Here is a 16,937-nt window from a genome sequence, read left to right as displayed (position 1 = left end):
GCATCGTGATGATAAAAGGAGCTGCAATGGCAATTCAATGACTCTAAAGTGTAGTGTGAGAGTTTGTGGAGTTAGATTTAAAACGTACTGTAGTTTATATTGATCTTCCTGCATTCACCATGCTCTCTGACCTGAAAAATGGCTTAAGTTTTATGACGTGTCTATTAAACTGATCAAATTTTCTCCTTTTCTCTGACTTCTTCTCTTGCTTTTCACTCCCCACTCCCGATCTCTCACCTCGTTCATCTCTGCTCTCGTCATTCTTCTTCCATCTCCTCTTCCACGTAGCTGCCGTGAGCAGAGCGACTACCAGGAGTTCAGTGGCTCAGCCAGTGCAGAGGACGAATACCCACCGATCCGTCGCCACCTGGTCAAACTCGATATGACCCGGCTTGACCCGCCACCCCACCGGCCCAACCCAAGGGCTTGGATGGATGACTCTCGGAGCAGAGACAGCTTCAGTAGACATTCGGGTACTTGTAGGCTGACATTGTGTGTTGCTGAATCAATTTCTTAGAACATTAGACTCATAAACCAAAGAAAAATTATAAGAAAGAGAGAAACAGAGGTAGCAGAATCGCCAAAGATATTTACAAATACTCCGTACAGCGGTCGACTGAGTCTTTAGTAAACTTGTGACTTGCTGCAATTGACCAATCTATATCCAGTTACAGCCAGAGGTGTTATTTACTTGGCAATACTATTTGCTGTCATCAGGTGAAGTGTCCAAGAGCAATTATCAGTAATACAATATAGCTCGGTTTGTGTCAGGAAACCTCTGGTAGTTGCTCAGTGGTTGAACTTTGACCTTTGCTTCTCCTATTTCTGTTACCATTGCGTCTTTCTATTTCATCCTATTTAAAAAATATTTTCTTCTCTTCCAGGGTTGAAAGAAGAGCGAGAGAAGCGCGAAAGTGGCTATTTCTCGCTGGGGAGGGCAGCAGGTGCCCGTTCGCTCCATGACAGCCCGTTCCGCCACTTCGAGCGAGGCCATCCCATCTTCAGCAACAGGAACGTCGAGCCAAAAGACATCGTTCCCTTCAGAAATCCTAATCTTGGTGTGGCTTCTCAAAGGCCGATACCAGAGGCTGTGGATGAGGACGTGGATGTGGAAATCCCTCCTCCTGACCCATATGAAATTGCAGTTGAAGTCGAGGCACAAGTTGGCCCTCGCTCTCCGAGCCCTACTCCCTTTAAAATAGCGGAGTCGCTGGCCTCTAGCAGACGAAAGGGTTTCGGCAGTTCATACGGCCGTGTAAGCCCTTCTTCTCCCGTCTCTTCCTATCAGCAGTCGGGGTCGTACAACTCCCCGAGGCAAAGCTCGGCTCTGCAGTCTCGCTCGTCTTCTCCCTCACGTGGAAACCCGACATTCCGACGCAGCGAATCCTTCGCTTCCCTCAGCAGGACTAACTTTGACGGTGGGGGGAGGTCTCCAGGGAGGGAGCCGGGGTCTAGAAGCTCCTTGCAAGGCACACATGGGCGACGTATTGAGTCGGGAACCCTGCCAAGAAACTTCAAATCGTTTGCCAGTTCAGTCAAATCCCAATCCAGCATGATTTCTGATTTTAGGAGTACCTTGCGAAAGACGGAAGCAAATGGGTCTTTAAGTGGTCGGGGTGGCGACTCCAGGAGCTCATCTCCGCAGAGGAAGGACTTTAACAGTTCAAGCCAAATGCCTCTTCACAAAACTGAAACCAGCACTAGTTTATCACATGGACGTGTGTATAACAGAAGGACTTCATCTCCATCAAGAAGGACTTCTGACAGTCGCAGCTCCTCACCGCCAAGGAGGACCTACAGTTCATCTAGCCAATCACTACTTCATAAATCTGAGTCCGTTATGTCTCTAAATGGACGCAGTCACCACGCACGCTGTGGGTCCCCGATAAGAGAAGGTTATGATATTGAGAGCCAGGCTCTGTTGCGTAACCCATCTGTTAGAAATGGGCAGAAAGATCAAGAACAAGAAGTCCCCATCCATCCGTCTCCATCTAAAAGAGGTCATGATACACCAAGTCATTCCATACTGCGTAAGACTGAATCAAGCCCTGCCAGGAGCAGTCGAGGTCGGGATAGCCGTTCTTCCTCTCCTGGAAGGAGGGGTTATGACACCCCCAGCAGGTATCAGCTGAAGAAAACAGACACCGGTAGCTTATTACATGGCCGTAGTCGTGAAAGTCATAAATCTCCCCCTTTGAGGAAAAGCTACGAGACTCCTACTCAGCCTTTGCTGCACAAGTCTGAATTTAACAGCTCAGTCAGAAGTCATGATAGATACAGCTCGTCATCTTTAAGGAGAACTTTTGATGCTTCTGACCAACGTTTGGCACACAAAACAGAAACTAGCAGTTCCTTCAACAGCAGGAATCAAAACAGCCGCAACTCCTCCCCCTCTAGGAAAGACAGCAGTCATCCACCGGGGTACTCAGTCCTCAGAAGTGCCATTAATGGAGACTCTGGTAATTTCTTTCAGAGAAAAAACACCCACGCTGACACAAAATCCAACTCTGATCGCTCACCACGCTCATGGCGAGATTCAACTCATTCCCTCCGCAGCTCCTCGTTATCTCGGGCTGCTTCGCCCTCTAGACATGGTGGAAGTGGCAACAGATCCACTGCTGTCACCTTGGAACGACCAAGGAGCCCAAGCAGCAACAGATCCAGTGTCGGTAGAAACATCCGCGAAGACCGCTGCCCTTCTCCTAATGACAAGAGGACCTCCCGTCATCCTGAGAGCCCTTCACTTCCCATTCAAATGCAGAGGCACACCTCCTCGCAAAGCTCCATGGAGTCCTCTGAGTCAGGCCGGCTCTCTGTGGGATCTACAGGGCGGAACAGGGAGGCGTATGCCATGATAGCTGATGTACCGAAGGTCAAAATGATCCATCACAGCGAGGCCTCGAGCCACGCGGGGAGGCTGCAGAACCAGCAGTCCGTCCGAAGACAGGAGCTCTTCAAGCCAGCCAGGTCAGACTCATGTTACACCTGCATATGTTAAACTGAGCATTTGTTGAGTGGTATGATTACTCGCCAACATTTTCTTGGAGGATCTATAATCTCTTGCCAGCTTTGCTTCTTCTACTCCATTCAACTGGATTAATTAGAGACACTAATAACCTGTCTGCTGTTTCAGCCACTCCTTGAGCAAGCTTCCCTCCAGAGAGTGGGAAGATACAGGAGACACTGAGAGAGAATGGCACAGTGGGTATCTATCTCGAGCTCACTCCTCCACCTCATTACAGGTAGGCCGGCTCAGGCCCATGCCAGTTAATTAAAGGATGTAAGAAACCCACGTTTTTTTTTTTAGCTTCTTGATTTAGGTATCTGAAAGTAAGCAGTAGGGCAGACTGGGAACAGAGAGTGCAAATGGTATAGAAGGGTGTAGGAACTGATAAAACCTTGCAATGGCATTTATTGTTATATTATATTATTAATATATTATATTACCTAATATGTTAATGCCTAACTTCATCTACCACATACCACACATCAGGTTTAAAAACAAAACACCTCTATGGATGGGACATGTTTGCTCAGTCCCGTATTGATTTGGTTAATAACTACAAGCTGTTCTTTTCCAGAGATCGGGCAGTCCCACAGCGGATGAGGGCAGTTCTTGGAAAGGTTATTATCACAGATCCGAACAAATGCAGGTATGTTTACACAGCAAAAATATTTAGTCTTGCTTACTTGCACGCCTTGCATGTGCCACATGTATTTTGCGATTCACCATAATAAAACCGCTGTTTTAATTTTACTGCAGTCCCGCCTATTTAAATATCCCTTTTTGTCACATATTTACCAGTGTTTGCACAGCTCCTGTCTGTAACTGCAAAAGCTTTTTAGGTGCTTAAGGTTAAGGTTGCTGGTGTGTCTGTTCCTACACTCTTTAAATTCTCCTTTTAACAGCTGACAGTCGCGTGTCTATCTTTTTTACCTACACCCTGCAGTCATTTCACAACACTGACTGAACTCTGTCAATTGTGGTCTGCTGGGGCATGTGTTGAAATTCCTGAACTGAAACCAATAGCTACAAGAGAGGCTTTTGGTAGAGGGTGGGGGTGCCACTTTATGTGCAAGAGATTTTCAGACGGGAAAATGTGGCAAGTCTTTTTTGAGAGTTTAGAAGAGAAAGCTTGTCTAAGCCAGGGAATGTCAGGATTTTGTATTTGCAGACTAGGACTTTAGATTGACAGACTTTTTTTCCCCCTCCATATCTTATCTTGTTGGGAATACCTGTGTGGCTTCAGTCAATAAGGAGGGTAAAATTTTCCATGGGAGATTCCAGGGAGACTCAGATTGATCCCCACTTTCTCCCCCGCAGGAGCTCCCCGGACCCCTTTTCATAGCCAGGCAGTTTTTTGGGGGTGGTGGGGGCGACGGAGTAGGTGGTAGGCTTGTTTTCTGAACAGATCTTCGCGGACCCGCCCAGGAAGTGACAGACAGACAGAGAGCGAGAGCAGCGAGCAAACAGGCAGCAGGGCTGAAGCGCTACATTAGCTCCGCTCCACTTGTCACAAAGTTGAAAATTTGTTTTTGCTGTTGTTTTTAAAACGCGAAAAACTCGTCCGCGTGCAGCGACATGGACGCACTCTCCCCTTAACGAGGCGGGGTACGTGCTCGGGACGCTGGCGGTTCGCTTGATTGGGTTAACATGGGTATGAATGGCGGGGTTTCATCTTAACTTTTCCTGCGATAAAGTAAGGTGATTTTTTTTTAAAATAGCTAATTAAGCTTGTGCGGTAACAGTACTTTTGTCTTTATCTCACCCTCCCCGGATCCTGTTATCATGACGGTAAGCGGCACCCTCCTTCACTGTACGGCTGTACTTTGAAAACACTTTGTTTTTCCTGCTTGTCACGTCTTCCTGAACCTCTACTTTTCAAACGAAGCCTCTCGGCTAGCCGTTCACTCGGCTCGGTTGGGTTAAAGTGTTTAGCTAGTTTATCATAGATGTTAACGTATATTAGCTTTACAAAGCTAGCTAGTTTTAATGTGGCGAGCGTTTGTTTGACTTCGAGGGGTGTGTACATGAAGTTACCGCTAGCTTAGAAGTGACTTTTATTCGTTTAGTTTTATTTGTGGTTCGTATGGAGAAAAACAAGTAAAGTAACTGCTGTCGAAACGAAATACTTGACACTGGTTTCAAAGCGTGGTGTAGTTTCCTCCCCTTTTACCCTACTGCTACTGTTTACAGTAACTGGCACTAGCTTGTAGCTTGAACTGTGTGTGCCTTTTTTTTTTATAGCCAGCTGTGACACATGTCCTCTGGTTGCAAACAGGCAGACACTGCCAGGCAAAGCTGGCAGGTGTTTTTTAATAACCTAGAAGTACTGGCTGTCCAAACAATAGTAATTTAGGAGTTGGCCTTAGAATGAGTGTACTGTATACCGGGACACTCTCATTAACAATAAGAAAAAAAGGTGAAACCTGTTTAACCTTAAGGACAAAGCTCACCAGACAATACGTCTTTATAGTGACAGGAAACGGGAGATGAAAAGAAGTGATGTTGTCTGTTCATTTGACTGTTTTCCCTTCTTCAGTTTATGACCTTTTCAAGCAAGGTCACGGTTCTGATAGTATAAGGGTTTACTGCTTAACAGGTGTCCGTTTTTCTACGTCAACCATCTGCTTCCTGTTTCTGCTCATGGGCATGTTTTGACATGATGTGAATAATTTGTAATAAGGTTTGACAGATAACTTTCTGTTGTATTTTAGACTTGTCTTTTTTGTTTTTTCAAGGCATACAATCAGTGTTCATTATGGATTTAAAGCCATGTTTAGTTCGATTGTTTTTCTTAAACAAAACCTATAACAACAGAGCTTAAATACAGTAGCTCAATAAAATAAACAGAGAAAATAGCACAGTAAGGTGCAATTACACCTAAATGAGGAACAGAATTTAAAAAAACAAAATGCTCTCTGTGGGGAAAAAATAAGTCTGGGGAAAAAAAAGTAAAATACATTAAAAGAGCTCAGTGAACAAAGGTCTAAATATGATGCTCGACTGTGTGTGTGTCTACACCCAACAATGCTTCTCAGTTAAAGAGCTCAACTTAATTAAATTAAGAATAAAAGGAAACCTGGGGTTTCTCCCTACATTATTCCTGTTATACTCTGTTGTTGGGAGTCATCAGACTGTATCATTGTTAGATTAAAGGAGATCAGTGGCATATATTAACTGGCTCAAACAGAGAGAAAGTGGGCGGTACCATGGCTTGCATGAATGCAAGTACATAATGGAACATAAATACAGAAAAGGGGTAGTTAAAGATGACAGGACAGACGAGAGAAATTATATTAAGCGTACAGACTTGCAAACAGATGGGAGAAGAACAAAGTAAAAAAAGAGTGGAAAGTCGTGGGGAGCGAGATGCCAGTTGGAGATGAGCTGACAAATGCAGACAGATTTAAAAAGCGAGGAATGTACTTGTTGGTGAGTGAGAGATAAGCCAAGTGAGGAGTGTATTGCTTGGAAAAAGGAAGAAAAAAGAAGCTGCTGGCTAATCTTCTAATCTGGGATCACCTCATCTTGAGGTACCTAGCACATGTTTTCCTCTTCCTGTCATCGTGTTTGAAGCTAAAGCAGACCTGCTGCAGTGCAATAGAGCAGCACCCTGTTACGTAAACACAGTGCTGTTGATGTATATAGATTGTTGAGTGAGCTCAATACTGTCTGCTTTACCATCTTGTTAAATGTAAAGCAGTAGAGGATGTAATATAATATAAACTGCTTTAACTGATTTGGCCTATCACTTCTTCACACTGGAAACCAAATTATGGCCTCTGTGGCAAAATAAGGCAGGAGTCTCTGGTCTTTATGTACAATGATAACATAAACCTGTAGTGATGTAGCTGCTGCTCATAACATAAATGTTGTTGTAATTATACTACGCTACCCGCTCTTTAATATGGGGTTGTGTGGTTTGTCCACCCTAGTTCGTTCTTTCTGTTTCTGTTCACTTTCACTTTTTCTTCCTTCGTTAAAAAGCGTTGAACTTTTGTTGCATTTTCTTTGGCGACTTTGACTTTGTTCTGCTTCACAGCCCGACCTCCTGAACTTCAAAAAGGGATGGATGTCAAAACTGGACGAGAGGGGGGAGGTAAAGTGCAGCCAAGTCATATCCTCCTGTCACTCCTTCTCCTTTCCTAGCCTCTTCCCAGCATCACTCGTTCCTAATGAGAGAGGCTGTTTGTAAGGCGATAGCAGCAGGTTATCTTTGTTATCATGTTAATAGCTTGGTGGCTTGAGGCATAACAGGTGTGTCCTCTGTTTGAATGAAACGCTTGGGTGGGTGAGAGAGCTTCTCGCTTCACACATGCATGCTTCCTGTTCCACTCGTGTTTGTCTCAGCTTTTACAGACCAGGCTCGCTCAAAAAAAAATAGAACATAATAATAATTCTGATACAGTCTTAGATGGCGTGTTATGTTGTTGTGTTTTCAAGCCATGTGAAAAAGACTTTTCAAAGGAATATGCAGTCATGTGAAAAACTAAGTACACCCTGATTGCTTCCATTCAAATGTTTGCCTTGATTTATTGATCATCAGCAAGTGTGAGCGTATCTAAAAAATAGAAGTTTTGGTAATTTTCTGCTCTAGACGTAGGTTTACAAAGTTGGATCTGAACAAACTACAAGACGTCTGGAGCAATGTCCTTTGGACAGTCGAGACCAAAGTGGAGATGTTTAGGCCTAATATACACCGACATGTTTGAAGAAAACCAAACTCAGCGCATCAGCGCAAACACCTCAGACCAACTGTTAAGCACGATGGTGGAGGTGTGATGATTTGGTCATATTTTACAGCCACAGGACCTGGCCACCTGCGTCAGTCATGAATTCTTATGCATACCAAAGTATTCTACAGTCACTTATGAGACCACCTGTCTGACAGCTAAAGCTTGGATGTAATTGGGTCGTGCAACAGTGCAACGATCCCAAGCACAGCAGCAAATGTACTACAGAGTGGCTGAAAAAGAAGGAATCAAGGTGCTGATATTGCCCAGTCAAGGTTCAGAGCTAAGCCAGGACCTTCAGAAAGTTATGCATAAAAAAATGTGCACAAACCTTAGTGCACGGAAGCAATGTTGTAAAGAAGAGTGGGCCAAATTCCTCCACAAAGACGTAAGAGACTGATAAAGTGAAACAAAAAATTATTCGAATTGTTCCTGCTAAAGGTGGTTCTACAAGCTATCGAATAGGAAGTACTTAATTTTCAACTGGACTGCATAGAGGACTGAAAATCTTCTTTTTTTCTTGTCTACATATTTGGCCTTTTAGAGTTGCTGCTTCCAGTAATTCAGTCTTTGTTTCTTTAGTGGAAGAAGCATTGGTTTGTTCTGACTGATGCAGGACTCAAGTATTACAGGGACTCCACTGCAGAGGAGGTATGTATTGAAGCAAACTTGCATTATTTATGCAGACTGTATAAAAGATGGACAAAGCTTATTGGTCAGAAAAGAAGAGCTAATGTTAGAATTGCTTTAATCTTGCATTCTGCAGCAGATGGGCGATCATATGGCTGGAAATAGAAGTCTATAGAAATGACACTACTGCTCACTTGATTTATGACCTCATTAAATGTTTTTCTAAAGGGTTAATGGTCCTGCTCACTTGTTTTAAGTGTCATTAAATACAGTATAATGTCCTCTTTCTAAAATATGGTTCCATTAGACTCAAAAAGTGATGCATGGTGGTCAACATGTCACTGCCATATGGGTGGGCTGTGGTTTTTCAGTCAGGTTCACCCCTGTAAGGTTGTGAAAATGCTCAGCTTGAGGCCTAAAAGTGGACTTGGTCAACCAGTGCATGACATTATAGTGATTATGTCCATCTTTTATATGCAGTCTAGTTTTTTTTTTTTTTTTTTTTTTTTATAATGAGAATATGAAATTGTAAGAGAAGTATGCAAACCATGTTCCTGTGGTTTATGTACAGAAAGATGACTTGGATGGAGAGATTGACCTAAAATCCTGTGTCAATGTGTCAGAATTTGATGTGGAGAAGAACTATGGGTTTCAGATACAGGTGACTGTTTTTGGCACCTTTTGTAGACTGTGACTGTTTTTCATCTTTATATCCACCCATTCTCATCTTCCTTATCAGTTCCATACCCGCTCAACAGTTCCTGCTGTGTTTTCTTACTAATCACGTCTTACATCTCTGTCACTATCTCTTCCACCTCTCTCTCTGTATATCTCTTTCAGTTTTTCCTCATCCCAACCCTATTACATAATTTTTCTTTTTCTTTTTTGTTTCCATAACCTATATTTCTTTTGTGTTTCAGACACGGGAGGCTGCATTCATGCTGTCTGCCATGACAGCTGGGATCAGGCGGAACTGGATAGAGGTTTTAAAGAAGTGTATTCGGCCCAGCAGCTCTCCTGACATCACACAGTAATTATGAGCAGACATGTTAACATTAACATTAAAATAAAAAGAGTGTTTATTATCAGGTAAAAACATGCCATACAGTCTGGACAATAATGTTTTGAACTATAAGTTTGTGTGTAATTATGGCAAAATGTAGTTATGATTAGACACACAGGGGTGGCTCCTAGAATCAGAATAGTTAGATAGTTTCAAAAAAGAGAATCTCTTTCTTCCACTCGTTTTTACAGAGGTGGTATTCTGGGGAATACATATGGCCAAACCACAGGAATGCATATATCTTGTAACTTGTCACTGTTCTGCCTGATCACAGGCAGATAGACTTACAAAGAAACTCCATAAAGACCCAAAATGTCTCCCACACACTGTCCAACATGAAGTATTTTGACATTTCAAAAAGTACTTTGTTCTTGAGCAACTTGTGGGAGGTGTTTGTCATAGTAACCATATAAAAATGGATTTATTTAAAAGCTAAACATCTAATAAACTCTTAGTGTTGCTTACAACCTCTTGCCTTGAAGGGCAACATCTAAGAAGGCTGGGCTGAAGTGCTAGCTTACACTAAATTCAAGAGTTGCTTGCATCACATTCTTGGACATTTTCTGTTGACCACACAAGAGTCTGTACATGTACCAGCAACCTGACAAGTCACTTTCTGCTGTGATGGTTCAAAATGAGTCAAAGCGTAATTATTTGGATTATTAATGTTCTGCTTGTGTAATGACTCACCAGCAGCTGTGTTCATGTGAGTGTTCATGCTGTAGAGCAATGTTCAGTCCTGATTAATCTCTGCTGTTTTAAATTTGATTTATTGATTTTCTTTTTCCATTATGTATAATTTTTTTTTTTAATTTTCTTTTAAACTTCTCTAGATTACCCGACAGCGACAAGGAAAACTCCCACGATCGCGTTTTGCTGTCCTCTCGTCGACCGACATCGCGCCATGGTGAAGCTCAGTCAGAAGTCCCGGCCTCCACCCCATCTTCTCATCGTAGGTTTGACTACGTTGAGCTATCCCCTGTTCCCGCCTCTTCTAGCCTTCGTCTTGCCAGTCAGAGAGAAGCAGGAGAGGGGCAGGGGAGAGAGCACAGCCAAAGGCAGGAGGAGAAGAACACAAGCAGCCAGTGGGATGCCGTGCTGTCCAGGAAGGGCACCGGATCAAACCAAAAGCTACGCATGGAGGAGGAAATCGAGAAGAAGTGGACAGAGTTTGAACAGATGCCCTTAAAGGAGATGAGCTCCTTACCATCAGTGGGATCACGTGCTTCCGGCCAGACAGCCAATGAGGCGCTGCAGAGGGAGGTAGTGCGTGGAGATGATTTTCCAATTTGCACATGACATAAAATGCAAATTAACTCTTCATCGCTATGGATGAAGTAAACACTTCTTATCGTTTTCCACTGCTTTCGGATGCTTTTCAGCAGTGTTTTCCATCTTAAATAAGATGAAGCACATGATTCAAACGGACGGTGTGGGATTGAGAAGGACCCAGATAGTAAACTGGAAAAATACTGCTGAAACTCATGCCTGCTTTTGGTCTGTGTGTGATGTGGACTTTGTTTTGAATCGTTTGCATTTCCAAATCCTAAGGCTGTCTATACCTGACACACCTTACTATGATTTATAAGCACAGAGAATCCCAGCATATTTAATCTTGAATTACAGTTTTGTTTATATATAAAGAGAGTTGAATGGTTTTTCTTAAACTTAAACCCTGTTAGACCAACTTCATAAATTCAGCAGTGAATAGGGTTAAAGGTCAAGCCCAAGGTAGCTCTGGAGTAAGTGTTTGTGTCATTGGACTGCCTGTAGGAAAGAAATGACTCAAATGTGTGTTGCAGTAAAATGGCACATTGATCAGCTTTCTCCACCAGCTTTCAGTAGGCTTTACCTCCGCCTTTTTCTTCTCTCAGGTGGCGTCACTGAGGCAGCAGGTCGAGCAACTACAGCGGAAGGGAGGGGAAGGCGGCGGAGGAGGTGTGCGGGGTGGCTGTGGCCCTGAGGCACCCTGCAGCCGCAGCCTGTTGGCCATGGAGCGTGCTCATCGGCAGGCCCTGGAAGAGCTGCAGAAGCAACACGACCGCCAAGTCAAGGAGCTGGAGGCCCAGAAGGACAGGCTGCTGCTGCAGGAGGCCCAGGACACAGCGCGAGGTCAGTCAAAAAGCACATCAGCCACATATTAACTGCTAAATTCTGAAGCAATAGCCGCTGTTAAACTAAACTTTTACAGGTTTAATTTAAACTTTTACTGACATTACTATAAATGACCATGATTTTTTGTAGTAAAAGACATAATGTGCAGTGCCTGCCTGTGAATGTTCTTAGTAGAATTGATTTCTACTGTATTATGCCACGTCTACCTGTATACATCCTTCTGTTTTAATGCAGTTGAAGGCTGTGAAACATGTTTTCACCGTGCTTTCAACATGCTTTCAGTTTTTCTTGATAACTTTCCCCTTCTCAGTAAAGTTATGGTGTGATAATGTCACTTACAACAGAAAACATTGTGTAACACTCGAGTTTGTGTTTCAGTGATGGAGGCTTTGAAGAAGAAACACAAAGAGGAGCTGGAAAGAGAAGTTGAGAAAGTGAAGAGGCTGAGCAGCGGCGCGGTGGACTCACAGACTCTGCGAGCTCTGCATCAGTACGTAACTTTAGATCAGATTTTGCCAGTGACTTAAAGATGTACTGGGGTCACACTGATACTTATGGAGACAATGATGATGTGACGGATGATTACATAACCTGTTTACTTGTTAAACGATCAGAAAGCGGCTTAAACTTCCACTGCACCCTTCCTTTTAGCTCGGCCTTCATTGGTAATTTATGTGAACATGTCCTTTTGCTTTTGAGTGGGAGCTACGTGGCCATAAAAGGGTATTCTGTTAAATAAAAGTTTGAATTTGCAGACTCGTTGAAGTAAGGCCATTACCACAGCCGCCTCTTGGTCCTGTCAGGCGCTTAAGGAATGCGGAAGAATTTGGTCATGGATTAGTTTTCTTTTGTAAGCGTCGCAGGCCTTTGACACAGACTGTCTCAGTGGCTGCAGCTGGAACCTGCATTTTAGGGCTTAACTATGTTGCCTACACTGCATTTTTTACCTCTGCATGCTCTTCCTTATTTTTGTGGTCATTGGTTATAAGTAGCAAAGAGGTTTTAAAACCACAGGAGGAAATACTCAAGTCATGAAGAAAAAAAGAGCACCACGAAGGAAACCTACTATACTCTAGTTATATTTTCATAATGTGAAAAAAGGGGTTGTCCAACTCTTTTTTTTTTTTTTTTTTTAATATGAAATATTGTTTTGTGTAACTGCTGCTGATGTGTAATAGAGTAAAGAGAAACTTGATGTGAAACGGCAGCATTGAAGTTGTTGTATCAGTGGTTTGGTTCACCGAAGCCCCGACGTGAACACAGTTTTCTTTGTGTTGCTGCAGGGCAGAAGCTCAGGCCTCGCAGAGAGAGCTGGCCGGACTGTCTGAGCGCTACTCTCAGAAGTGTCTGGAGCTAAACAGAGCTGAACAGAACAACGCAGAGAGGGAACGGGAAATCAGCCGCAAGGAGAGAGATATGGAGCAACTGAGGAAAGAGAACCAGGTGGGTCAGCTGCAGTAGACTCAGCTGGGAAGAATGATGCATTCACTTTACAGCCCCCAACTAAATATGTGTATGCAGATTTCTACAAACAAACGGCCATTACTTGAAATCACACAGGCCAAATTTTTTCCTTTAGGACTTAAAGGCCCGTTTGACAGAGGAGATGAAACGAATACAATCTGCCATCAGAGATCACGGCTCAGAGGACAAAAACAGGATGCCCTGCGAGCTAGAGGTAACAACTCTTTAATGTATACCTGAAACTGAAAGCATACCAGGCACTTCTGTATCTGCTAGGACTTTTTTTTTTTTAAGCAATACCAGCGTGAAACGGTTGTGAAAATCTGCAAGTTGCACCGAGAGCTGCAGCATTAGTTTAGAAGAACAACAATAACTGACAGCAAGCCTAAGAAATGGCCTGCTTTATGGGTGTGTTGTGCTCAGCTACATAAAGATACCTGTTTGTAGTCAATCTGATGCCATAGATGAGGCATTCAAATGAGTACTTGTTATACTTATTATTTTCTCTCATATCTATACTGTTGAAATTGTGGATGCTTACAATGAACATTGCCAAAGATTAGACTTTGCAAAAACTACTTTAGTAAAGTCCAGCGAGCTGTAAATTCCACTACAATCTATTTCTCTGTAGTCAGTACATTCGGCCTTGGGTGAAAAATAAATCTCTGTGAATATAGTTCACTGTAACAGCTGCAGATTATCTAGCATGATTTATGCATTTGGGTCACAGCAAACATGTCAGCAGTACAAACCTCTCCAAATTCAACTGGAGAATGCAGTTTGAGTTGGACTGTACGGTAATCTGTCAATGTTTGCAGAAATATTCAAGAATATGCTTCAGCCTGACCGTTTTGGCCTCTCAAGTAAATGACAGTGGTGTTCCGGCCCTTATCTACAACTACATAAATTACAGTGCAGGCTGTTTTGTCATTTAAAGGAAACGCCCACAATATGTGTTTTTTATTTTTTTGTTTTTTTCCCAGGTTCTACTCAGGATGAAAGACAACGAGATACAGTACTTGCTGAAAGAGATCAGCTGTCTAAGAAATGAGCTGCAGTTCCTTAACATGGTAGTGTGTGTGTGTGTGTGTGTGTGTGTGTGTGTTTGAGGGGTGGATTTTTTTCATGAATTTACCAATAGGCTGTAAATAAAAGATGCAAGTAGTTATTGTGACCTCCCATTGTGTTGGATTTTCGCTGTTGCCTTTTTGGTGTTTTGAAACAAGGTGTGTTCAGATGAGACGGTAGAGCTTTTAATCAAATGCTAGCTGGGTTAGCAGGGCGCATCTCCGCCCTGCTGCTCCGTGACTTGTCTACAAATACAAGTTAGTTTTTGGCTTGTCATTTTTGGCAACTGCGGCAGTCTGCTGTCATTCAGAACAATCTCAGTGAGGTTTTTGGCAGCACCCTCTTTGTGACCAGTTTCACCTAGCAACAGCTACCAACCACTTTGGTTGGTTTTCTGGGGAGTACAAATCTTTCCCCCTCATCGAGAGGTTTCCAACCATTAGTACCTACTCAGATCGACTTGTACCAAGGTGTTTGTTTTTTTTCTTTACTCAAATGAGGACCAAAATTTACTAAATGAATCACCATGCTCTGTAGAAGACATATTGACTTTTTAGGTCTGAAGAGCACTGTCATCTTTGATGTACAGTCTATAGGTGAATGCCAACATTGTCATAGAAAATGCAGATCATGAGTAATTTAGCTAGTTTAAAACATGCATGCAAGATGTTTTTTTGTTTTTTTCCCTTCACAGTGGATGTGATGTCACTGAGATAGCCTGAGAGATTTTCTGTCACTCTGCTCCACAGGAAAAACAGCTGGCCTGTAAGCGATATGGAGAGTTGCAAGAGGAACTGAGTGGGATGAAGGGCCGAAATGAGCGAGAGATTCAGAGTCTAAAGGAGCACTTGAAGCTGGCTATGGCTGCTCTGCAGGAGGGGCAAAAGCTGGGGAACAGCCTGGACCACTGAGAGAATACTTCTGGTACTAAAGCTCTGTCAGACATGGTGACCAGTGCGGACTGATATGGAACAGATGTTTTCTCGTTTGTTTGTTGTTTAGGAGAACGAAAGGATGGTTACTGTTTTTGCTGGACAGTCCCTGCTGTGTGGAGACTTTGATAATGCCTTAAATTTTAATCACTCTGCCAATAAGAGCACAGGAGAGAAGTTTGCCTTCGTTGCTTTCTATTGTGTGGTTATAGTTGTGAAAGAGCGTATTTAAACCTGAAGTATGACCTTTTTCCAAGTAGTTTTGTTCCTTGATATAACCAAGTACTTTCAATGCATAAAACTGTGACTCAAATCTGAAAACAATATTTAAAAACTAAACAAAATCTGCAGTAAAATCACATCTGGCTTTGAAGCCCAGTCTCCTGGGGAAAAACAGTGTTTCATCTATCAGTTTAGTACAACCTGCTACCTCTTTGGACGTTGTTACTGCTTAAACCATGTCACCAGGCTTCATAAAGGTCAGAAAGCTTTGAAGGCAACCTTCTCTCTCTAGCTTAATGAGCAGCATAGAGTAGCCATTAGCTGGTTACGTTACACTGGGCCATATATAATGTACAAAATTGCACTTTTAATTTTTTTTTTTTTTTAAGTTTGGCTTTTGTTGGTTTTGAGTGGAAGCGGTGTGTATGAGTGCACACTTGGTCTGAAAACTGGAAAGCTTTATTGAGTATCTTTTTTGTTGTTGTTTTTAAATGTGGTATTGTAGATAAAGACTTCATACTGTATCAGCTTTTTCTTTTTTAATTTTTGGATGAATAAACTTCTCATTGGCCCTATGTGCTGCCTGAGACGGCAAAGGTCGGAAGAGCTGCTGTCATCTCAGTTTTCTGTATTACAGCTTTTGAGGCATGTTTACTTTGTGAAAATGGCACACAGTACTTAAGAAACGTATTTGCTGTATTTTTTTTTTCTTTTGAACTGGGAAACTTGCTGATGTTCTGTCGGGTTTGAGAATATAAAATTCAAAAATCTCTATTGGGATGAAAACAGGACAAAACAGCAAAAAATGTTTAATTCCTTGGCGGTTTAAGGGGGTGGGGCTGGATTGGAAGTTGATCTGTGATCGTACAGAAGCAGATTCAGCTCAGCTTTCTTTGGTTGCTTTTAAAGGCTGTTGAATGAATGTTGTCCCGTATCACAGATGTCCTCAGTTTTAAGCCATGGCTGAGAACTCTCAAGCCTCCAGTCTCTCCTGATCATTATTGGCATACTGTGTGCCACCATCACAGCAAATGACAGGTGTTGCATCAATGAGCCAGTTTTTTTGTATTGACGGTATGTATTGCGATAAAAAGAATTATCTAACTTTTAAAAATGTGTTCATATTTAATGTACAGTAGAGCCTTTGTCATCTTTGTAAATAAACATTTTTGCAATCAATAAAAGACGTTCAACAGCACATAATGTACGTTTCATTTCTGCAAGATTGTATCCGCCCAAAACCTGCAGACGTTTGTGTTTTTCAGTTCTGTGCTTAATCTAATGTAAGGATACGTTTCATAAAGAAAAAAAAACCCTGCATGGTGTTGGAGATGTGAGTACAGGTCCCACTAAAGGCTGTCAGGCCTTCATGCCACCCTCACAGAATCTATTTCTCACAATTTGGTCAGAAATATGGACACAAGTTGTCAGCTGTAGGTCACTTTATAGAGCAGTGGTAGTCGTCCTGATGCTGGTGTGATGCCCTTCTTTGAGCATCACACCAGTAGCAGGCCTGGTCCTGGTTCTTGGGCCTAATATCTCGCATGAGAACTGAACAAGCTTCTCGGATGAGAGGTGAAATGTCTTCAAGCAACTTAAAGAAGTCCAGATGCTTTTCTTTCCAAGCTCCTTAGACTAATATCTCCTTCATGTCCCATCCTGAATGAAATGGACTCTCTGGACTGCAGGTCTCATATCATAATGCT

General features: G+C 42.7%; 1 protein-coding gene across 2 annotated transcripts; it reads left to right on the top strand.

Moving 5' to 3' along the window:
- Positions 1-382: 382 nt before the first annotated feature.
- On the top strand, positions 383-16,422 carry triobpb (TRIO and F-actin binding protein b). 2 transcript variants are annotated; one of them, XM_085351430.1, is made up of 15 exons: positions 383-473; positions 885-2,967; positions 3,134-3,242; positions 3,582-3,653; positions 7,047-7,103; positions 8,320-8,388; positions 8,939-9,028; positions 9,288-9,397; positions 10,264-10,693; positions 11,305-11,542; positions 11,924-12,035; positions 12,829-12,988; positions 13,125-13,223; positions 13,993-14,079; positions 14,827-16,422. In XM_085351430.1, the coding sequence occupies exons 1-15, from the start codon at positions 383-385 to the stop codon at positions 14,986-14,988; spliced, it is 3,969 nt and encodes a 1,322-aa protein (XP_085207556.1). In that variant the 3' UTR covers positions 14,989-16,422. The 2 variants fall into 2 exon arrangements, with proteins under 2 accessions (XP_085207556.1, XP_085207558.1); XM_085351432.1 differs by lacking the exons at positions 383-473; positions 885-2,967; positions 3,134-3,242; positions 3,582-3,653 and adding an exon at positions 3,980-4,795.
- The last annotated feature ends 515 nt before the right edge of the window (positions 16,423-16,937 follow it).

The sequence above is a fragment of the Diplotaxodon limnothrissa genome, linkage group LG4, assembly GCF_057381915.1.
Source record: "Diplotaxodon limnothrissa isolate DT_005_m linkage group LG4, D_limnothrissa_male_GT1.1, whole genome shotgun sequence".
NCBI classification, from domain to species: domain Eukaryota; kingdom Metazoa; phylum Chordata; class Actinopteri; order Cichliformes; family Cichlidae; genus Diplotaxodon; species Diplotaxodon limnothrissa.
The sequence above is the reverse complement of the archived record's forward strand: the minus strand, read 5'-3'. Positions and strand labels throughout refer to the sequence as shown.